Source organism: Neoarius graeffei, chromosome 26, assembly GCF_027579695.1.
Source record: "Neoarius graeffei isolate fNeoGra1 chromosome 26, fNeoGra1.pri, whole genome shotgun sequence".
Taxonomy (NCBI): Eukaryota; Metazoa; Chordata; class Actinopteri; order Siluriformes; family Ariidae; genus Neoarius; species Neoarius graeffei.
Genome location: NC_083594.1, coordinates 52,389,127 through 52,413,672, shown reverse-complemented (window position 1 = coordinate 52,413,672; position 24,546 = coordinate 52,389,127). Strand labels below are relative to the sequence as shown.

At 41.8% G+C, this 24,546-nt stretch overlaps 1 protein-coding gene across 1 annotated transcript; it reads left to right on the top strand.

The window, feature by feature from the left end:
• Positions 1–4,521: 4,521 nt before the first annotated feature.
• Positions 4,522–20,180, top strand: sypl2a (synaptophysin-like 2a). The gene is made up of 6 exons (XM_060910138.1): positions 4,522–4,715; positions 5,028–5,102; positions 12,854–12,972; positions 16,229–16,427; positions 17,120–17,293; positions 17,411–20,180. Exons 1-6 carry the CDS (start codon positions 4,701–4,703, stop codon positions 17,528–17,530), a joined length of 702 nt encoding a protein of 233 aa, XP_060766121.1. The 5' UTR covers positions 4,522–4,700; the 3' UTR covers positions 17,531–20,180.
• Positions 20,181–24,546: the final 4,366 nt, after the last annotated feature.

The following is a 24,546-nucleotide window of genomic DNA, read 5'->3' as shown; positions in this document are numbered from 1 at the left end:
ATTACTGTATCAATGCGGTGTGGCATGGAGGTGATCAGTCTGTGGCACTGCTGAGGTGTTACTGAAGCCCAGGTTGCTTTGATAGCGGCCTTCAGCGTATCTGTATTTTTGGGTCGGGTGTTTCTCATCTTCCTCTTGACAATACCCCATAGATTCTCTATGGGGTTCAGGTCAGACAAGTTGGCTGGCCAATCAAACACAGTAATATAATAGTCATCAAACCATTTGGTAGTAGTTTTGGCACTGTGGGTAGGTGTTAAGTCCTGCTGGAAAAGGAAATCGGCATCTCCAAAAAGCTCGTCAGCAGATGGAAGCATGAAGTGCTCTAAAATCTCCTGGTAGATGGCTGTGTTGACTTTGGACTTGATAAAATACAGTGGACCAACACCAGCAGATGACATGGCACCCCAAATCATCACAGACTGTGGAAACTTCACACTGGGCTTCAAACACCTTGGATTCTGTGCCTCTCCACTCTTCCTCCAGACTCTAGAACCGTGATTTCCAAATTAAATGCAAAATGTACTTTCATCTGAAAAGAGGGCTTTGGACCACTGAGCAACAGTCCATTTCTTTCTCTCCTTAGCCCAGATAAGACACTTCTGACATTGTCTCTGGCTCAGGAGTAGCTTGATATTAGGAATGCGAAAGTTGTATCCCCTTTCTTGAAGATGTCTGTTCGTGATGGGTCTTGATACACTGACACCAGCCTCAGTCCACTCCTTGTGAAGCTCTCCCAAGTTCTTGAATCGATTTTTCTTGACAGTCCTCTCAAGACTGCGGCCATCCCTGTTGCCTGTGCACCTTTTCCAGCCACCCTTTTCAGCAATGACCTTTTGTGGCTTACCCTCCTTGTGGAGGGCATCAGTGATCATCTTCTGGAAAACAGTCAAGTCAGCAGTCTTCCCCATGATTGTGGTTGTGTGTACTGAACTAGACCGAGAGATACACTGTGCTCATACTGTTTTACTCAAACTCAAAATGAAATATTCTAATATTTTGAGATGGGTTTTTTTTATGTTTTTGTACTGTATGCCATACTGATAAAAATTAAAATAGAAAAATGCTTGAAACATTTTAGTTTATGTGTAATGAGTCTATAATATATAACATTTTCACTTTCTTAAATAACTGATGGAAAATATTGAACTTTTTCACAATATTCTAATTTTTTGAGATGCACTAGTACATTGGTATAAGTGTAACAGGAACAACAAGTGTATTCCTTATCATAATTATTATCTTATATTCCATATTAACTCCACTTTCTACAATATCCTCGTCTTGTTTTCTCTCTCTCTTTCTTTTTTTTTAATCGACATCTTGACAGCATTTCTGTGCTCCTGTTCCTCACTGGAGGTGAAGGCACTAATGTCTGTTGGCTGTAAATTCTATTCCATTCATTAACGTTAATAGGATATCAGAAAATCTGCACCTAATGCACATAACTATGTTAAATCCACATTCCTAGATTACATTACTTCTTCAAATCAAGCCACTTTTAACATTTTATATTGATAGGAGTGTACAAGTAGTAAGTAGATATAAATACAGTCAATATAAGTAGTGGGGCGGCACGGTGGTGTAGTGGTTAGCACTGTCGCCTCACAGCAAGAAGGTCCGGGTTCGAGCCCCGTGGCTGGCGAGGGCCTTTCTGTATGGAGTTTGCATGTTCTCCCTGTGTCCGCGTGGGTTTCCTCCAGGTGCTCCGGTTTCCCCCACAGTCCAAAGACATGCAGGTTAGGTTAACTGGTGACTCTAAATTGACCGTAGGTGTGAATGTGAGTGTGAATGGTTGTCTGTGTCTATGTGTCAGCCCTGTGATGACCTGGCGACTTGTCCAGGGTGTACCCCGCCTTTCGCCCGTAGTCAGCTGGGATAGGCTCCAGCTTGCCTGCGACCCTGAGGTATTCAGAGACATACTGTGTGCTCAAATCCAGCCAAATGCAGCCAAACTGATTGGTCGGCGTTTCATAATACAGATGGACAATGACCCAAAACATAAAGCCAAAGCAACCCAGGAGTTTATTAAAGCAAAGAAGTGGAATATTCTTGAATGGCCAAGTCAGTCACCTGATCTCAACCCAATTGAGCATGCATTTCACTTGTTAAAGACTAAACTTCAGACAGAAAGGCCCACAAACAAACAGCAACTGAAAACCGCTGCAGTAAAGGCCTGGCAGAGCATTAAAAAAGAGGAAACGCAGTGTCTGGTGATGTCCATGAGTTCAAGACTTCAGGCAGTCATTGCCAACAAAGGGTTTTCAACCAAGTATTAGAAATGAACATTTTATTTACAATTATGTAATTTGTCCAATTACTTTTGAGCCCCTGAAATGAAGGGAGTGTGTTTAAAAAATGCTTTAGTTCCTCACATTTTTATGCAATCATTTTGTTCAACCCACTGAATTAAAGCTGAAAGTCTGAACTTCAACTGCATCTGAATTGTTTTGTTCAAAATTCATTGTGGTAATGTACAGAACCAAAATTAGAAAAATGTGGTCTCCGTCCAAATATTTATGGACCTAATTGTATCTGATAGACCACTCAGAGCCAGCCAATATTATTTAAATATGTCACTCAGATCCGCGATGGATTTCGTATGAAAAATGTGAGTTTTTCAACACGAGTTGATAGATTTCATATCTTCAAGCCAATGTGTGATTTTCTTTTTATTATATAGATGCATTCACAAACAAAAAGTACCTGAATTTATTAAAACAATTCATCAGTTTCCTCATGAGTGACATGTAGAGATTTATGTCACGGTTGTGGTTCTCCATGTCTCGGATGGAACTCGTATGAAAAATATGAGTGGTGTATTTCCCAGTAAAACACTTGTGTCCATAAATCACACCATTAAATATGACTGAAAATGGGTCAGATATGACGTCATTCATGAGTAGTGAATTACATGAATTACAGTTTTAATTGTTGTGGTAAGACAGGGACATGTTGGGACAATTGTCAAGAATGTCTTTGTACGCTGTAGCTTCAATATTTTCCTTGACTGGATCTTATGCCAGGAAGAAGCCCAAACCTGTTCCAGCATGACAATGCCCCTGTGCACAAACTCAGCTCCAGGAAGACATGATTTGCCAAGAACTCCACTGGCCTGACCTCATTGAAGCTCTTGTGGCTGAATGAACACAAATCCCCACAACTTCTTCTTTTGGCTGCTCCCGATTAGCAGTCACCACAGCGGATCTTTCATCTCCATTGCTCCCTGTCCTCCGCATCCTTCTCTACCACATCTGCCACTTTCGTGTCCTCTCTCACCACATCCATGTATCTCCTCTTTGGCCTTCCTCATTTTCGTGTACCTGGCAGCTCCATCCTCAACGTTCTCCTTCCAACATGCTCTGCATCTCTTCTCAGGATGTACCCATACCATCTCAGTCTCATCTCTCTTAGCTTAACTCCCAAGCTCTCCACATGTGCTGTCCCTCTGATGTGCTCTTTCCTTATCCTGTCCAACCTCGTCACTCCCATCACAAACCTTAACATCCTCAACTCCGCCACCTCCAACTTTGCCTCTTGTCTCTTCGTTAAGGGTACGGTCTCCAATCCATACATCACAGCTGGTCTCACTACTGTCTTATACATCTTACTGCTGGGACTTTCCGATCACAAATGACTCCCGAAATCCTTCTCCAACTGCTCCACCCTGCCTGCACTCTCTTTCTCACCTCACTATTGCAGCCCTCATTTTCCTGCACAGTTGACCCCAGGTACTTGAATTCACCAACTTTCCTTACGTCTACTCCTTGCATCTTCACATGTTGGCTCCTTCGATCTCGAAAGATCATGGTGATCTGCGACAAGGGTCATCCATCAGTTGTCGAGTTGCAGCGCGTGGTATGACTGTATAGGCCGATGCGTGAGCCGCACGGTCTGTTACAGCTGCTGCAGGTGAAGTTGCTTGGTCGGGCGTCTGTTGATGCCGTCTGCAGTCTCCGTTGTCGTCGGAGCCTCCTCTCCCCCCACTGGATCTCTCTCCTTTCCTCGGCTTTCCCAACGACGGCCTTGGTGGTGGACCGCCAGTCGGTACGGTCCGAGGCCGCCGTCTCCAGGTCTGCGGGGTTGAAGCCGGCTGCCCTCAGGTCGCGCTTGCACACGTCCTTGTAGCGTAGCGCGGGTCGTCCTGTGGGTCTGGAGCCTGTGGCCAGCTCACCATACAGCACGTCCTTTGGGATGCGGCCGTCGTCCATGCGGCTGACGTGGCCTAGCCAGCGCAGGCGTCTCTGGGTCAGCATGGCAAACATGCTGGGCATCCCCACATACACTCTCACAAATCCCCACAACACAATGACTCTCCAAAATCTTGTGGAAAAGCTTTCCTAGAAGAGTGGACTTTATTTATTATCACAGAAAAGAGAGGACTAAATGTGGAATGCCATGATCAACAAGTCCATATGGGTGTGATGGTCAGGGGTGCACAAACTTTTAGCGTCCAATGAGTGATCCATTTGGAGAGAAATGAAAGTCTGGTCCTTTAAGAGGGAAATGTGGTCACGTGATTTGCTGCGGGTTAGAAAGTTTGACAAGTTTAACCGACAGCCAAATCTCTCTCTCTTTTTCTCTCTCACTCCTCCGCCTCGGATTGTCAGCTTTTTTGCGCTATTTTATCCACTACAAGTCAAAACTTCCGTGTTTTTGCATTAACACAGAGCCAGCTCGATCAGTTGAACTATAACAGTATGGAGTTTTTTCAGGTAAATTTATTTTTCCTTTTTCTGCTGCGCGAAACTGGCGTTGCTAACTGATTAGCCAGCTTGTTGCTCTGCGCGAGGCCGCATCCCAAATCGCTCTGTCATCCCTACATAGGTGCACTACGTCATAATGTCAAAGTACGGCGTTCGCACCAGATGTGGTGCACTACATTACGGATCGGCGAGTGGTTTGGGATTCGGCCCGACTTTTCACTCGTTTTAACGTAATTTGAGGCAGCTGTCATACGAAAACGGATTTAAAAGTGGCGGCCGTTTGTTGAAAATAGTTTTTATGTTTTTTTTATTTCCATGTAGAAGCTGCTGTCGGGTTTCAGGCTTGACTTGGGACCCTTAAAAGAGCCGCTGGGGTTTATTCGCCTTCTGGAGTGGGTGAGTTTCTGGATGAGTAAATAGGTGTGTGTGTGTGTGTGAGAGAGAGAGAGAGAGAAGCATTGCTTTCTAAAAGTAGTCTCTGACTTTATGTGGATAAATTTTCACCGTATTGTTGTCTAAACAGTGCAGAAGGGGGAAAAAGCACACAAATATGGGCATATGTTAGTGTTCAAGGTGAACCTGATCACGTGACTCTGGAGGTGGATTGCAGTATGGGGGCACAAACTTTTGCACCCAGCGTCTCAACAAACCCTTCTAACGAAATACAGCACTTTTATTTGATATGAATAGCTGAACTTATGTATTAAATAAAATTACAAGTAGACTAACACGTACCAATGTAATTATTTTTTAATTTGAGATTTATTTAGGAAAATATTGTTTATTATTATTCCTAAACACCAAAAATATGCTGTGTTTAAAATGTAGATCTTGCACATTAATTCTTTCAGACTGAGATTTCAAGAACATTTTGTTGGGAAAGTTATGGATTAATTATTTATTATTATTATTATTATTATAAAAAAATAGAAATTATCTCCACAGAAAAAAATTATAGTCAAGTTTCCTTTTTATAACATGGTTAATAACCTTTCTAAATAGTTCAACCTGGAAATATACATTTATTTTCTGAGGAAAAGGTAAGAATTTTTTTCAATTTTCAAACACACGATATTTTGTGCCAGACAGGAATTTTTTTCTTCACATCGCAGTTCCTCCTCAAGGCCGTTTTTGCACATATCACTCTTATCGCTTTTTCATTCGATGATAAAAGATCGACTGCTTGACGCGGACTTGGATCAGCCATGCATATCACTCCCATGCCAAGTTCACACGCAGTCTTCCACCCAGAGCTTGTTTCTCAGTGTTCACTTTAATTAGCTGCTCTTAGATCAGTTCTGGACGCACACTTGAGCAACACTCGGCATAACACCCTGCAAAGCTAGATGGACCCCCCCCTACACACACCACACCCTTGGGTAATATTCTGAGCTCCAGCTGCTCTGCATCGCAACCTTATATCAGTTACAGTTGTTCATGTTTGAGCACAAGGTTAAAGCATGGAGAACCTTTTCCAGATGTACCCTTTGTTGAAATAGTGCTTGGGCTAAACAAGAAGAGCTGTGTTTTTACCTTGTAAATGTTTTTTTTTTCCTTTTCCCGAAGCAGTTTTTGTTTGTGTGTGTGTGAGAGTGTGTAATGTATCGACTCTCACAGTAAACACATGGTGTAAATACTGTAATGATCTCCTCACCACCAGAAAAAGAACAGATTGAAATTTGAACCATGTCAGAGAAAGTTTATGATCACGATGTCGTTCATGTGAGTGAGCTGGTCCGTCATCCGTACATCTGTCTCGTAAGGTTTTATCTCCCTGTGGGCTGTAAAGCAGTAATGTAAATTAACAGGTGTAGGATTTCAGGGCAGCACTGAAAACCAACCGAGGAACATTTCATGTGAATGGAAAAGCAAGCCAGCAACTCACACACACTTATCCCTCCATCCTTCTCACAGCTTATAGTGTAGGAGCACCCATTCTCAGAAAGGAAGTTTCTTTTTTTGTTTGGTTAAGGCGGGACAAGGAGAAGGTGCTGAGCAGCTCATATCGTGATCATACTGAAGCAGGAGGGGTGTTACCAGGAAACGTGCCGTGTCCTGTTTAACACACAAACACAACGTTACAGTCGCCGTCTTGTCCACAAGAACAAGCAGGTGGCTGATTTTGGTTTGTGTTTAAAGCAGAAAAACTTGAGGTGGTCTGCACTCACACTGTGACCAGTGTGTTAAAAAATAACTCTGGGGTTAAAGATAAACAACTTCCTGTGCTGGAGAGCAGCATTTTAATCGCTTGATCGTGAAGCAATCCGACCACATTCAACCTTTTTTCAGGGAGCAACTTTGAAACCATCCTTTAATAAATGACTGATGGTAAAACGATGAAGAAAGCAAATCGCGGTGTGGCACGGAACAAGGAGGGTGATATGGGCAAAAGGATCATATCGTGCTTTGAAGACGTTTCTACCATACATGATGTGCTTCACGTCCAGTAAAACATTGACGATTTCTTTAAAGTTGGCTAAGATGAAAAAATACATTATCCACAATATCCATATGATCTCACAAGAGTCCGATGACATAATTGATCACAATGTCAATATGATATTGCGTCGTATCGCCCAGCTGTAATCAGCACGTCACTTGAAATGACGGCTTTTGAAAATGACCTGATACAGGAGTATTTGTAATTATAATTCTGAAAATATGTATATGCTGAACGAAAGTGTAAATTTCAGTTTTGAAATAAAACGAGACCGCCAATGACGGCGTAGCTCACTCCGGTCCTGTCTAGTCCAGAAGGAACGCTCTAAAGTGGGCCACCTTGCACAATAAATGTTGCAAGCTATATATAGAGGCGATATCCACCCTAGGAATACCGACCTATTTACCAGAAAGAATCCAAAACGGTGAGGAATTGACTGGGAAGAAGCGATTTTTGTGGAATTGCTCATTAAGGTTTAATTAGTCCATAACTTCATTAATAATTAAGCAAATCTGGGTAGAAGTTATATGCACCCTAGGTACCCCTACGTTCATGACGGAAAGAATCAAAATCGGTGAAGGATTGAGGGAGAAGTGATTTGTGTGGAAACTGCTCGTTCGGAATCAATTAATTACTCCATACCTTCATTTATATTAATTGCAATTATGCAGATTTGGGTAGGAGCTATAAGCACCCCAAGCAGACCTACCTTCCTGCCAAAAAGAATAAAAATCAGTGAAGAACTGAAAGAGAAGAAGCGATTTTCGTGAAATGTGGACGACGCTGGCCGGATGGACAACACGCGATGGCATAAGCTCGTCACCTGTCAGCCAGATGAGCTAATAATTGAGAAATCAAATCAGTCATGAAATGCTGGACAAGTTCTCATTAGGTATTCTTCACGCATATTTACAAGAGAAAAACATACCAACAGACATCAAAAAACTGGAAAAGGGCCACGTCGGCGATGTAAAATTTCCGCGCTAGAGAATGATTGTGACAATTTGTAAACAAACATTGCCGCGAGGTTTGCTTGGTTAAAAGCGGAAGATTTTGAGAGAATTTTGGCTGCCAGGTTCCGTTGTGTGTAGCTGTCAATGCTGTTTTTAAAAGCAACTAACTCGTTCACACGGAAAATAATAATATTAAATGTGAGAATAAATTTTAAAAAAAGTATACAGCATCACTTGCTGATTCATTTTTAAAATATTGCACGATAAACACGCCTCATGTTTCATTTCGAGCTTCCAGGAAGCCTGAACATGATCACACTGTTTCCTGAGAACCAGACGTGTTTCTGCTTTTCATATTTTTTTTAAAATCCAGCTGTGATCTGTTGTGTATCGTGGTTTGCCTGAACAGGGATGATGATGATGAAGAACAGCGAGCCTCTGATGTATGAAACTGTTTCAGCGCAGTGTTGCAATGGGATTAGAAGTAAATGATGTTGCAGGAAGGTTGGAAACGTTATTATAATAAACATGATGATGTACAAGAAGATGAATGAGAGGGGAGCTTTTCAGTCGAGTCGCTCCGGCGTATTAAAAATGAAAGAGCAACCCGCGGCGTGCAGTCAAACGATTCATCTGAAACAAAAGCGGTCTTTAGCGGCAGCGTGTAGGTGTGCATTCTGGCATGAACATGGCACCATGTGCTCGTAGTGGGTGCCAGGACGCCTCCCGCCCAACACCTGCTACAGAGATGAAGTGTTTGTGTTCCGTCGCGTGTGAGATGGGCCTGACGATAGCTGCTTGAGGTTTGCTTTGCATGCACTCATCCAAAGGGAAAGTAAAAGTGTTGAGTGTGAAAGCTGATGACCTGACACCGTCTTGGTGGTTTACTGGCACTCTGTAGTCTGAAGTTTGGGCTCGCAGGTTGATTTTACAGTGCGGGCTCCGATCGTGTCACGCTGGTCATTAATACGCAGTTATTTCAGGTCCAAATCTAAAGTCAGACAGAAACTAAAGCATTCCTCTACGTAGTCTATTATTTGGCTGTTATTTTTAGCACCAGAGACATTTTCAGATTTTCACACATATATGGTTTCAGAAATAAAACCATGTGACATCAGACAGTCTTTCTCATTTGGTTCAGTTTGTCTCACACTGGATCAGTGGGTGTGATTTTGATTTGAATCATCAGCAACCTCTTATTGTTTCTCGTAAAGATTATTTTATTTCTGCCGGTGGGCGGCACGGTGGTGTAGTGGTTAGCGCTGTCGCCTCACAGCAAGAAGGTCCGGGTTCGAGCCCCGTGGCCGGCGAGGGCCTTTCTGTGTGGAGTTTGCATGTTCTCCCCGTGTCCGCGTGGGTTTCCTCCGGGTGCTCCGGTTTCCCCCACAGTCCAAAGACATGCAGGTTAGGTTAACTGGTGACTCTAAATTGAGCGTAGGTGTGAATGTGAGTGTGAATGGTTGTCTGTGTCTATGTGTCAGCCCTGTGATGACCTGGCAACTTGTCCAGGGTGTACCCCGCCTTTCGCCCGTAGTCAGCTGGGATAGGCTCCAGCTTGCCTGCGACCCTGTAGAACAGGATAAAGCGGCTACAGATAATGAGATGAGATTTCTGCCGGTCATGCAAGTGTCCCCCCCCCCCCCCCCCCCCCCTTTAAATTTACCAGTTAATAGTGTGCAACAAATAATTTGAGGTCAGTTCATACAGGTTTTAAACATGCAATGTGTCTGTGCAATAATGGTGCTATTTCCGACCTATCCGTAAGCATTATTGCACAAAAGCTACAGATCCGATTTCCATGAAACTTGGTGGAAAGGTGTAGCATGGCCCAAGGAAGAACCCATTAAATTTTGGATCCATAAATTTAGTCTCCCTTTCCCTAACGTTGCCAGATCCAGCATTTTCCTTGCTGGAAGTTTGTGCCCAAGAATGCCATACATCTTATTAAAATCCAGTAGATGGCATTAAAGTTCAGTCGTGACAAAACATAGCCAACGTTGAACTACAATTCCTCCAGATCACTCCGTTCCTGGGTACCAGCAATCCTCTGGGATACACGTAATTCTAATGGTTTTGAAAATGTATCCAGACGTCGAGTGGTTGTGGTTGCAGATCATTGAAGAGTAGCCTGTTGTCCTTCGTGGAGGGGTGTGCTGTCTCCGAGTGGACTTCTAGCCGTCAATGCATTTTGTTCTGCAGGAAGAGGTCATCTTTTATTTTTCAGGATTAACACACGGTCGTATGACTGAAACTGTTGGTGTGTTCGTTATGAGCAAGTCTGTATTTGCCTCAACAGTCCGTCCAACTGTTATTAGAGACAAATGTTGAGAACTAAAGTGATGTCACGACAGTGATGCAAACACCCGGTGCTTTTCGCATCTTCTTTTTTTTTTTTTCCCTAAAACAAGCGTATTGTCTTAAAACTGTAATTATGCCAGTTATAACCTGAACTGAACAGTGATTGATTCACCTGGTCAAGGACATAACCCCAACTTTTTTTCTTCACTTTTAGTGGAAATCCAGCAAGGGACAGAACGGAAAATGAAGCAGGGAGATGTGAATGGGGGGAAAAAAATCTGAGCCCCAGACCATTATACCAAGCCATGCTTGTTTGACTGTGGTTTATTCTTTAAATAGTGAGTCTGAGAATGTGAAGGTGTTCATGGTAAAGTTTAATCTGGCAGCGAGGAGGGGCTCTCCGTCTGGGAGAGCTACATTTAGAACGATGGTGTAATTATTAACCTCCGTCAGCTACCTTACGATCTGATGACTTCGAAAGACAATTGAGAAATTCTGAAGATTGCTAATGTTAAGGTTCAGATGCAGAAGATGACAAAGATTCACAAAGCGGAGTTTCAGTGGATCCGAGACCAAACAGTGAGTCAGTTACAGTTAATCATGTCACTGGGTGTGGTGGGTTTTTTTTTTTTTTCTCGTTTTTGGATGTCAGTCCTCCCTCATAATGTAACTCATTAAATATGCAACAGAAATATCCTTTTATAGAATGTTTCAGCAAAGCAAAACAATAACCACAATGTTCTGTTTCCTAAAGCGTTTCCGCTGATGCTAAATTTTAAATGTAAAGCAAACAAAGAACAAATACAAGCATGGAGTTTTAGAGTCTAACAAAACACAAGATGATCTGTGCACAAAAATGGACAATAAATGAGTCATGACCGGATCCTGTGAACAAAACTAAACGTTTCTGATTGTAGTAACAGGGTACTTTGCGTTAACTAGCTTTCAGTGCATCACTTTTAGCTGCTGAATGTTCTTCCAGCTCAAAATGTCCTCTATACACAGCATATAATCCACTGTACACACAATACAATACATCTTATTTTCATAAAAACACACTTTCTGTTTTTGAGCATTGTGTGAGCTCGATCTGTGGATGTTGGAGGTGATTTTAAATTCCACTTGTGATGGTACACAGCTCTGAAAGGAATCCCTTCCCCTCATCTATCACCGAGCGAAAGTTATTTACAATACCACACAGACACGTCTGTCCTCCATCAGCCCTGTTGTGGCCACTGCTCCGGTTTTATTCTCACCATGGAGCGTCCTGTTGATCCGACTGGAATCACTACTTCTTCAGAGAACGACCGAGTTTCAGTGGCCTTCGGTTGTCGTTGACCTGAACCTCAGAGTCCGTGAAAAACGCAGAGCTGATGACTCTGGTGATTCTGAAAACGACCTGTAAGCGGGTTCTTCCTGAGAGACAGGAAGCGGTGGTCACACAGATTGGATCGAAGCTGAGTCAGAGAAATGCGGCGAGGAACAGAAAGGGAAACGGAGGAGGGACGGATTCACGTTGTTTGGAGAAGAGATGTGAAGGGGAAAGATTGTTAAAAAGGGATGAAAACAAAAGCAGGCAATAATTGTGTATAATATCGACTAAAATGTATAGTGTACCATTATATCTCCCTCCCACACACACTCATCAAAAAGGCTCATCTTTCCACTGGAACATGTTTAGTTTTACTCAGCCACACCCTAAACTTGCAACCTGATTCGTCAGGACGTTTTTAAAAACCGCTTTTCATCACTGGGGGCTTTTCTGAAATCGATTCAACTTTGGAAGCCTCATTCACTGTGCACAAAAAAAAAAATGCTGACGGCAATGTTTTCTGCCCATGTTGTGCTTCCTGTAGGATTGCACGTAAAAAGCGCTGGCGATTGAGAAGGAGAAACAATGTGGAAAAGCAGCTCAACAGCACATTCACTCAATTTTTTGGAGAGCTATTATATTGCTCCAATACCTCACATTAGATATTAATAATGCGAGTCACATTTAAGGTGTCAGAAAAGACAAAAGTGAAAACATTACTCTGAAAGGAACAGTTTGGGTTTTAGTTTTACACTCGGGCTCTGAGCCTGACGTAACCAACTGTGGAAGTCGATGGCACCAAAATTCCTAAAATACGTAGCTCAGTATTTGCAGTATGTACTTGCTTTCAGTGACCTCGTTGAAACTGTTGGTGTGCTTATACACTCACGTACACTGTAACAGCATGTCTGTGTGACTGCTGAAGAACTGGATGTTTTTTGTTACCTATATTACATGCGTAGCTGCAGTGTAAAACTTAAAAAGAAAGAAAATGCACTGAACGTCTTGACCAGTCGACTACGCTTAGGATAAGAGCAACACTGTCTGTCTGTCTGTCTGTCTGTCCCACCCTCAGTATTTTTGTACGTTCTTGTGACGTTAAATGCACGTCCATCTCAGAGTCTCATGTCGTTTTGTGTTGCAGCTCTTCACCATATTTGCCTTCGCCACCACTGGCGGATACCAGGGGTCCCTGGCCATGGTACTCAACTGCCCAGATAAATCTCAACACAACATTACTGCGCACTTCAGCTATCCGTTCAGGTAAATCACAATACGATGATCGCACTGTCATTATTTTTAGCGGTTCTCCACTGTCGGGTGCTGCAAGTGTGCTTCGATGTACAACCCCGATTCCAAAAAAGTTGGGACAAAGTACAAATTGTAAATAAACAGATTGCAATAATTTACAAATCTCAAAAACTGATATTGTATTCACAATAGAACATGGACAACATATCAAATGTCGAAAGTGAGACATTTTGAAATTTCATGCCAAATATTGGCTCATTTGAAATTTCATGACAGCAACACATCTCAAAAAAGTTGGGACAGGGGCAATAAGAGGCTGGAAAAGTTAAAGGTACAAAAAAGGAACAGCTGGAGGACCAAATTGCAACTCATTAGGTCAATTGGCAATAGGTCATTAACATGACTGGGTATAAAAAGAGCATCTTGGAGTGGCAGCGGCTCTCAGAAGTAAAGATGGGAAGAGGATCACCAATCCCCCTAATTCTGCGCCCACAAATAGTGGAGCAATATCAGAAAGGAGTTCGACAGTGTAAAATTGCAAAGAGTTTGAACATGTCATCATCTACAGTGCATAATATCATCAAAAGATTCAGAGAATCTGGAAGAATCTCTGTGCGTAAGGGTCAAGGCCGGAAAACCATACCGGGTGCCCGTGATCTTCGGGCCCTTAGGCGGCACTGCATCACATACAGGCATGCTTCTGTATTGGAAATCACAAAATGGGCTCAGGAATATTTCCAGAGAACATTATCTGTGAACACAATTCACCGTGCCATCCGCCGTTGCCAGCTAAAACTCTATAGTTCAAAGAAGAAGCCGTATCTAAACGTGATCCAGAAGCGCAGACGTCTTCTCTGGGCCAAGGCTCATTTAAAATGGACTGTGGCAAAGTGGAAAACTGTTCTGTGGTCAGACGAATCAAAATTTGAAGTTCTTTATGGAAATCAGGGACGCCGTGTCATTCGGACTAAAGAGGAGAAGGACGACCCGAGTTGTTATCAGCGCTCAGTTCAGAAGCCTGCATCTCTGATGGTACGGGGTTGCATTAGTGCGTGTGGCATGGGCAGCTTACACATCTGGAAAGACACCATCAATGCTGAAAGGTATATCCAGGTTCTAGAGCAACATATGCTCCCATCCAGACGACGTCTCTTTCAGGGAAGACCTTGCATTTTCCAACATGACAATGCCAAACCACATACTGCATCAATTACAGCATCATGGCTGCGTAGAAGAAGGGTCCGGGTACTGAACTGGCCAGCCTGCAGTCCAGATCTTTCACCCATGGAAAACATTTGGCGCATCATAAAACGGAAGATACGACAAAAAAGACCTAAGACAGTTGAGCAACTAGAATCCTACATTAGGCAAGAATGGGTTAACATTCCTATCCCTAAACTTGAGCAACTTGTCTCCTCAGTCCCCAGACGTTTACAGACTGTTGTAAAGAGAAAAGGGGATGTCTCACAGTGGTAAACATGGCCTTGTCCCAACTTTTTTGAGATGTGGTGTTGTCATGAAATTTAAAATCACCTAATTTTTCTCTTTAAATGATACATTTTCTTAGTTTAAACATTTGATATGTCATCTATGTTCTATTCTGAATAAAATATGGAATTTTTAAACTTCCACATCATTGCATTCCGTTTTTATTTACAATTTGTACTTTGTCCCAACTTTTTTGGAATTGGGGTTGTAAAATATGACCCCGTTCTAGGCTGTGTTGCTGTTTATGCTGATTGTTTCTATCGTAACAGGTTACACACACTCATCTGTATGCGCCACATAATCTTTAAGATTCTGAGGATTGTTGTGCCATTAGAGGAGCTTCAGGACAGAAGGTTTTTTTTTTTTCCCCCCCCACTTGGAAGGTTCTTAGTAACATGGCGAGCTGGGTTTACTTTGCTTCCCTCCCATCTTTCCATCAACTTCAAGACAGAGAAAATAAATAAAAGGTGGTGAGGGAACTACTGTTGACAGCTGCTATAATGTAAGGCAGAGGTGGGCAAACTACGGCCCGCGGGCCACATCCGGCCCGTTGGCGTTTTTAATCCGGCCCGCAGAAGACAATCATATAAACACGATTGAGCAGATCTATAAACTATAAGCATCAGTGTTATCACGTAGACAGGTGTTCTAGAGATCCGTCTTTCCAGTCAGTCGTATTCACGCGAGATTACATTTGCAGAGTGGTGCAGCGCGTGCCATGGAAGTCATTCTGGCGCCCGTGCCACTGGTGATCTCGAGAACACAGGATAAAACTTTACAGTGAGTGGTCCTAAAAAAAGAAAAGTGGACAGTGAGTGCAGGGTGTTCAATAAAGAATGGACAACTAAATATTTTTTTGCTGAAGTCCGATCAAAGGCTACATGCCTTATTTGCAAAGAAACCGTTGCAGTTTTAAAGGAATATAACATCAAACGGCACTTTTCCTCCAAGCATGCTAATTATGCTAACAACCAGTCAGCGCAAGAACGGACGAATACAGCTCAGCGGTTGCTGAGTGAATGTGAGTATTAACACTTTCTCTTTTTAAAACTATGTTGGAGCTGTAATAAGATGGTAGTCACATGTTTACAGACATAATAATATAAAAAGTATAACTCTTAGTAATTTTGGTTGTCGTGGGTGGCTGCTGTAGTGCTGGTGTTTGTTTTTATGTGTATATATATTTTTTTTATGTGCCAATCTATTGAACTGCAAACATTTTTCTGCTCTGCCTTTGTTGACTGAGAACTAAAATAAATGTCAATCTGATCTGCATTTGGGTCTCTGTCAGTGAAGGCCTTACAAGAACACTAAAGCTTTAACGGTTTATGTTCGATATGTATGAATTTGGTGCTGGCCCGGCCCGCCTGGCAAATTTCAAAAGTCAATGTGGCCCCTGAGCCAAAAAGTTTGCCCACCCCTGATGTAAGGGATAACTTGTTTCGTGGATGTTCCACAGCATTAAATGGAACCATAAATGGTTAAAAAGCAGGATGTCATTCATGAATCGGTAAATAAATGTCAAAAAGTGCTGTGGTAAAACAATAGTATTTTCCTATTCGAGCATTTCTTGTCATGTTTTATTCCTGACACAGACCGGATCGTTTGCAGTTTGTCTGCTGTCAGTCATCAGTCTGTTTAACTAAACCTGTTGCTCCTGCCTTGTTTGATTAGATCAGTGTTATTTAATCTGATGAACAGCGTGCACTTTCAGTGTAAAGCTCGATTTAATATCAGACCCGTCAGTAACCATCTGCTTCGTCACCTCTCTCTTTGTTAGACTTTCGAGTTCGTCGTATCACATCCCGCAGTGCAACGGCAGCGCCACCTCCCTTATGTTCCTGAGAGGGAATTTCTCTTCCTCCGCTGAGTTCTTTGTGTCCGTGGGCGTCTTTGCTTTCCTGTACTGCACCTTCACCCTCATTCTGTACCTGGGCTACCAGCACATCTACAGAGAAACCACCCGAGGACCTATTGTTGTGAGTGAGCGAGAATGGAGTCCGTGAGATGACAATGCACTGAGAAATACTCTTCCAAAGCACAACACAGAAACATTACAAAATGTGTGTGTGAGAGAGAGGAATACCATTGTTCTTAATCCAGTTTAACTCCTGTTTCCTGCAGTCGGGATGTCAACAAAAACAAATAGTTGATTTGGAATACAGCTTCAAATCAGAGGTGCATTACTCATTTAGCTGTTCATTTTAAGAAAGCTTGTTTAAAAGTTTTCACAGGGACTGGGATCCTGCGATCCCACAACATGCTTCTAAACAAACACGAGCAAACGGACGTGAACCAAACATGATGCTCATGGGACATAAGATGACGCTGATTTACAGTGTTGATTAATTCATCCTGGGGAACTGCATGGTCAGGGTTGGGGCAGTGAAATTGGGTTACAAGTTTGTTTATATTTTGGGAAATGGGACCAAATAAATTTGCATGATTTTTGTCCATAGCCGGCTTTATATTTAACTTTCAAAAAAAAAAAAAGTCACCCGACCAGTTCAGGCCATGCCCATTGTTTTAAACCCAAATACAGGTACAAAGCTTTGGTTAGAGTTTCGTAGCAGGGATCTGCAGATATGCAGGAACTCGCATGTGTAAAAATGTACAAATGGGCAATAGAGATCTGCTCCTTACTCTGTTGGTGTGGATTTTTTCCGTCCAGGATCTGATTCTGACTGGGATCTTTGCGTTCCTGTGGCTCGTCTCATCCTCTGCATGGGGAAAAGGTCTGACTGACGTGAAATATGCAACCAACCCTGATCTACTGCTCAGTGATTGCAAGCCACCGTGTGAGACCAAACTCTACCCTGCCATGGGACGCCTTAATTCCTCTGTGGTGAGACAAGCATCTCTTTTGGGGGGGGACATGAGAGTTAACTCTGTGTGAGAGAGTATGAATGAGAGAGAGAGAGACACGGTACAAACCTCCTACTTTTTTTTTTTTTTTTTTTAGGTCTTCGGCTTTCTCAATCTCATCCTATGGGCAGGAAACTGTTGGTTCATCTTTAAGGAGACTCCATTCCACAAGCCTGCTCAGTCTTCCTCCAACATGGAGCAGGGAGGCAGCGCCTAATCGGATAAGGCAGACTCCTCACGCTCCTTTCAAGCCAATCAGAAATTCGAGAATGCCATTGCGGGTTCACACAGACTCGTCCTAAAGTAAAAGTTTGATATGATGAGGTTTTGTCTCTCGGTTGGTCCAGTCCGGCTGCTGTTTTCACTGTGCAGAACGTTCACGCTGCCTGTTCGGTTTTGGGTTTAAGCAGAAAGCATCCGTTTCGGTCGTGTTGCTCAGTGCAGGAGTTCTCTATGTGCCTTAAATTGTTTTGTTTTTTTTCATCGTTACTAATCGTTTGTCGTTCACTGACGATACAATTGAGTGCAAAAAAGTCTACCAGCAGCACAACAGACGTGTTCCTACATCATAATAAATAAGTCAAATGTTTGTAGTTAAAAAGTTAAAATGATCAGTTCAGAAGTGAGTATCCCCCTTTCTGAATGTGATTTTTATAAATACAGATATTCTCGAATAAATTTGTGTGTTCTGTATGTTCATCCTTTACTTTAGAACCATCTTTATTAAAGCTGAAGTCGCTGTTTTTTTCAGTTATATCCTGAGGTGCCACTATTTAGCCACAACGCTGACAATTTTTCATCCCTTGTTCCAGCGATACGGGAGACGCCTGAAAAGATTTTTACACAATAAAATGCACTCAGTAGAAACCTGATGCCAGCCATGCAAGTGTGATTTACTTTCACTTCACAGTGAGTGTGGTCAGAATGGTTACTGCCATGTTGTATTTCTTGTTTTGTTATTGTACTGTTCCTTGGTGCACATTTGAAGCCACTCAACCACCAATATACAATAACGCCAACGCCCCCCCCCCGCTCGGATTTTCTTGTTCGCAACGTTGGTGCGTCTGTCTATCCATTCCAACTCTCTGCCAGATCTACTGGCACATCTTTGCTTGTTTTTCATGTCAAAATCAGTTTGAACTCCGGTCTAGATTTATTCGAGAGCCTGTGAGGATCCACCCAAAACAGTTTTGTGTTAATCTGGGCCTCTTTCGTATTGTCTGTATTACAGGACACGCCTAAATGTGACTTTGAAAAAGGATTGGGGTGCACAAACTTTTGCACTCAACTGTATTTCTCACTGACGTGCGTGTGTGTGTATATAAAAACATATGTATGTACATATAAAATGTGTATACACACGCGCGCGCACACCTGCATGCGCTAATAAGCCACTGGACTGTTTCACATTTGACACAATTTGCTCTCGTGCTTTTCACTTTGTACCAACTGCAAGCTTTATGGTTTAGAAACTTGCACACACAACGTGCCTTCAGTACACACGTCACGTGCACTTAGACCTTCCACACTTTAATATCTCATCATTACAGCATGAAAATGTTTTGAAATATTTATTCTACGTATTCACTGGGACTTCAAATAACACTTTCACACTATTTAGAAATGACTCTTGCACTCGACTCCAGATCTTAATACACTTTCCCAGTGCGTCGTGTTCAGTTTATTGAAGCTGGATGAGTTTTTGAAGAAACAAAACCATTGGAACCGTTAAACACCTAATTTCCTTTTTTTTTTTTTTTAAAATATGTTCCTGTTTATTCAAATCAGAAACTTGCTTGTACACTTTTTTTTTTCCTGCATAATTCCACCAAGCAGTCAGAATCTTATCCGTTGTGTCCGTGTGCATGTTTTGCACGATTTGTATGAAGTACATCACGTAAGAAAATCTGAGGCAGTTCCAGTCGCACTTTGTTTCTCAAACAAATTAAAACTCAGTTTGATTAAGCTTTGTGTTACTTGAGAGTAGGCATGTGCTGATGTTTGATTTGCAAATTACAATAACAGCCTCGGTTTTTTAAATTGGTTTACAGTGTTGTATTTTACTTGATTTCTAACCTATTTCTCAGTTTTGAATTAATTCATGAACAGAATTCCAGGATCCTTTTCTCTGAAAAGGACACGGAAACATTCTCATTTAAATCTGGATAAAGTAAGGATCCTAAGAAGACTGGTGAATAAAACACAGGGGTAGTGATTAATTTTATGTTAACATTTACATATTTTGTTACTGATATATTGGCACATGTCTAAATAAATGAAAGATAAATGAAAAATTTCATTTATAGCCATTTTACAGTCTTGTAAGTGTTGTGATCCTGTCAAAGGGGGATAACATGATTACAAGTCACGGTCATTTCTGTTTCTCTTCAGGTTTCTTTTATTTTTTGTTTGTTCTGAATATATATCTCTGATTTTGCTTTGGGCTGTTCTTTTCTGCCTTCTCATGCCTTCTCATGCAATATGAAAGCTTAAACACTGTGCCTTAATCTCTAATCATAGTTTTTTTTTTTTTTTTTTTTTAAATTAATAACGATTCACGGAATATTTTTCAAATTGAATTTTGCTATTAACATTAACATGAAAAGAAGTGGAGATGGAGGTTCATTCTGTTTCAGCAGTATTGAAGGGAAGCACATGTGCCTGTTTTTCTTATTGCCTCGGCTCTCGGATGTTTTAATACTGCCTGGATATACTTTAGGTTCAATGTGGGTGGTTTTTTTTTTTTTTTTAAAAACAGGTTTGTGTCATACATTTGTTCTTACCCTGTATTTTGTATCAGATACAAATCACATCAGTTCAGTTTGCATTTTCTGTTGTGTTGTAAAGTATTAAATGAAGAGAGCTTCTTTGCTGGGGTGTGTGTTCTATTGAACAGAGAAACTGCTGTGTGTTTCTATCCACTAGATGGGGGTGCAGTCCGTCCAATTGAAAGATCCTAATTATTTTCTTCCAGGGATGTAACAATTAATGCTGCGTTCATGTGCTATGGGAAGTGGTATTTACCAGTGTGTTGTGTTCACATGCTTTTGTTGTTGACAAATTAAAGATGGTGGACCAGATTCAAGTTAGCAATAGTTAGTTAGCTACCGTTAGCAATAGCGTCTGCTCATCTCATTATCTCTAGCTGCTTTATCCTTCCACAGGGTCGCAGGCAAGCTGGAGCCTATCCCAGCTGACTATGGGCGAAAGGCGGGGTACACCCTGGACAAGTCGCCAGGTCATCACAGGGCTGACACATAGACACAGACAACCATTCACACCTACGCTCAATTTAGAGTCACCAGTTAACCTAACCTGCATGTCTTTGGACTGTGGGGGAAACCGGAGCACCCGGAGGAAACCCACGCGGACACGGGGAGAACATGCAAACTCCACACAGAAAGGCCCTCGCCGGCCCCGGGGCTCGAACCCGGACCTTCTTGCTGTGAGGCGACAGCGCTAACCACTACACCACCGTGCCGCCAGCGTCTGCTCTGGATAGGTAAAAACAAACCATAACACATTTTTAAAGGAAACGGATTTCTAACGTATTATATTTGTGAATGATGCAACATTGCATAGACACAAAAAACTACCCACTAGTACTAGTAAAAAAAAAACTTTAGTAGCGTACAATGCTTAACATTCAAGTGTCTTGTACCGCTCGCCGCCATGTTGAAAAGGTTAAAGTTCATCTCATCTCGGCAACTCGTGTATCAAAATTTTCTACGAGTTGCCCAGTGGAAAATACCACAAGAGGGGGCGTTCATGTGTACTTTCCATGTCGGCGTTTGGTATTTACCACAATTCCCATAGCACATGAATGCAGCATAACGCCGGTCACGGTTTCAAGGAAGAAAAAATATAACTAAAACGACTCCTCCTTCTGTCTAAATCAAGAACAACCCAAAGCAATGTGCATATTTGTTTCTTTTTAAATCAGTCAAATTGCTCCAGGAGTTTAATATTGTAAAAAGTAGAAGTGTCACCGTAGCCAACTGTGCGCTTGTATCGGATGTTGCCGTTGTATTTTTACTGCACTGTATTTCTTATATGACCACGCAAGTGTCACTTAAACATTGAACTGCACACGGAAGCATTGCACGAATATTTAGATGACTGATGGTAAAGCTTCTATTATCTTTCAGCAGAGTTAAAATTCCAAATTCAATGATTTACCCTGAGGAGGTAAGACTTGATGGAGTGGTTGATAATGAACTGTTCCTGTCTTCATACTCACTCAAATCATGTCGTGTCTTGACCGATCAGCTATATTTGGACTCAAGGTGAAAATACCTGTTTTTGAGATGTTCGAGTCTCCATTTAAGCCTCAGGAGCGTCTGCCATGACGTAATCTCTTCGATCCTCACGTGAAGAGACAACTGCAATAAACCACAAAGCCAAAAGCTACAGAATCAACTCCCGATCTTTTAATTGACATGACTTGCTGAAATAACTAAGACAAACTTCCAATTACCTTTCATTCTCATACAGCAGGATTACTAAGCGTTATAGACATGTAATAAATATGTAAATAACCCTATATTACAGAATACAGTCCAGGCCGGACCTTTATAGCACTGGGCTGTGAACTCACAACTTTCATTCATCGTTCAGTGAATACTTCAGGATATATAAATCAAATTATACAAAAACAAAACATACTTCCATGTTTCGCTGTGGGATTGATAAATATATAAAATAATCATGTATAAATACAAAGGGTGTGAGGATTTAAATGATTTTAAAAACTTTGAGGTCAAGCAGCTGGGGGGAAAGTTTCTTTAGTTGAGGAGAGCAACAAGGCCACAGAAACACACCTCCATCTTTAAAAAAAAAAAAAGTTCCTCTGCTCTGGGAAAGAGCAGACCGATGTGGTGTATACTACTGCCACCTAGTGGTCTGGTGTCAAAGTCGCGACCCGATCCCTCCTGCGCATGCGCGAACATTTCACGCCGAGCGTCAATTCATAGCGCATGCGTACACATCATGTGTGATAATTTTTTTAAATTATTCTGTACAATAATGGTCCAACAACGTGAACTATTGTTCAACAGTTACATCAACTATAATTTCTATGAAAAAATATTCACAATAATATAAACCTATTGCTGCAAGCACCGATCTGCAACGAAATGCAATTTCTTGCCAAGCTCGATAGACTGGTGGGGTTCAAACTTCATTTCCTTTACCTATTAAAAAAACAGCACAGAATCTGTCAGTTCAGATTTATTTTATGACCTCTTCAGATATTAGACTCAAATGTGCAGAATATTATTCTAATGTTCCACCAACACAAAAGGTCAAAAGTAACATTACTTACTTTTTTTTTTTTAATTGTTAGATAGCATTGCATACATTTTGTATAAAAAACATATATAACAGTCTGCCAGGGGTTATGGCATGGAAATAATAGTAAAAAAAAAAAAAAAACAGGAAAATAAATAAATTTACATGAATGCATTGTACAGCACAAAAAGGGAATAAGACTTCACAGCTTTCTTATTAAGAGAGCAAGAGATGGACGCTATATAATCTCATCTTATTATCTCTAGCCGCTTTATCCTTCTACAGGGTCGCAGGCAAGCTGGAGCCTATCCCAGCTGACTACGGGCGAAAGGCGGGGTACACCCTGGACAAGTCGCCAGGTCATCACAGGGCTGACACATAGACACAGACAACCATTCACACTCACATTCACACCTACGCTCAATTTAGAGTCACCAGTTAACCTAACCTGCATGTCTTTGGACTGTGGGGGAAACCGGAGCACCCGGAGGAAACCCACGCGGCCACGGGGAGAACATGCAAACTCCATACAGAAAGGCCCTCACCAGCCCCGGGGCTCGAACCCAGGACCTTCTTGCTGTGAGGCGACAGCGCTAACCACTACACCACCGTGCCGCCCACGCTATATAATGATTTACATAAATGGAGAATTCAATAAAGGTTGGCTTTACATTTTGAAATTTTGACTTGTGTATATAATGTTTGGCTAAAATGATAATGAGGTTAATTAAGTAAAACTCAGAAGTGGCATTCCTGTCAAGTAACATTACTTACAGGCTGTTTGTTCAAACAGATTTGACATCATTCCGTAAATGGTGAAAAAACTGCTCGCTGAGAAGAATACGCAAGTTGATGAGGTGAAAATTTAAGTCTTCCGTGGCTTTTATCAGTTGTAGGTACGGGAATTACAAACAAGTTGCAACTCGGCCTCGAACACAGCATGGACATGCCACTCGAGTTTTGTGTGAATCTTGTTGCGTAAACCAAACTCTGCCCGGTGAGAACTGATTGGCAGGTGGTGGGCATATTTTACAAATCTCAAAATATTTTTGATCAGTATTGAGATCCTGATTTTGCGAAGTCGTTTGCCACCAATCTCCAGGAAGACAGGCCAAAAAGATTCAAGGATTCGTTGGAAAAACTAGGTTTCACATGTTATGCATATTATCTGGATGGGGCAAAATGGCTCAAAAGGAAAAAACTAAATTGTCACTGCACAAGAGAAAATTATTTTCCAAGTGCTATATATCGTCTCATGAACGGTGTCCACTAGTGGCCATGGCATTATGGCCAATGCATTTTGAGTGAGGTTGCAGAAGTGACTTGCGGTTCCTGAGAGAAACATGCAATCCGTGTTCCTTGACGGACGCTCCATGTTTCGCTGTCAAATGCCTGCGGAAAGCTGATTGGATAATGGTGGTCAGGTTTGATCTTTCTGACAGTTCCTGCAGAAAAGTTATTCGTCTGTAACTCCGCCTGCTCTTGATTGATGACCACGCCCCAGACTTTGCAGACATCTTCAGAGTGTTGTACTGAATATGCCCTTTAAGTTTTTGTGCTAATCGATTTCATCAGTACTGAGATACAGATGTTTGAGTGACCCAAGTTCTACTCCTCGACGACTGATTGGCATGTGGCGGCCATATTGTTTACAAACCTCATCGTGTACTTGATCACTGTTAAAGTTCAGACTCATTTGTGAAAACATGCCAAAGATCAACAGAATAATAAATTACAAAATTAGATACTGTATATGATGCAAATTAGCTCAAAATATACGTAAGTGGGCGGAGTTTAAGAGTTCTTGAGGCATTTTCTGTTATAATGTAAACCGTTGCGTTCGAGAACCATCACCTGGCTGAATTTTGCCTCTGTGCTTGGACCCCGAGCAAATAAAATAGAAATAAAACGAGCAAAAAGTCATGAACGTATTGCGAAATAGTT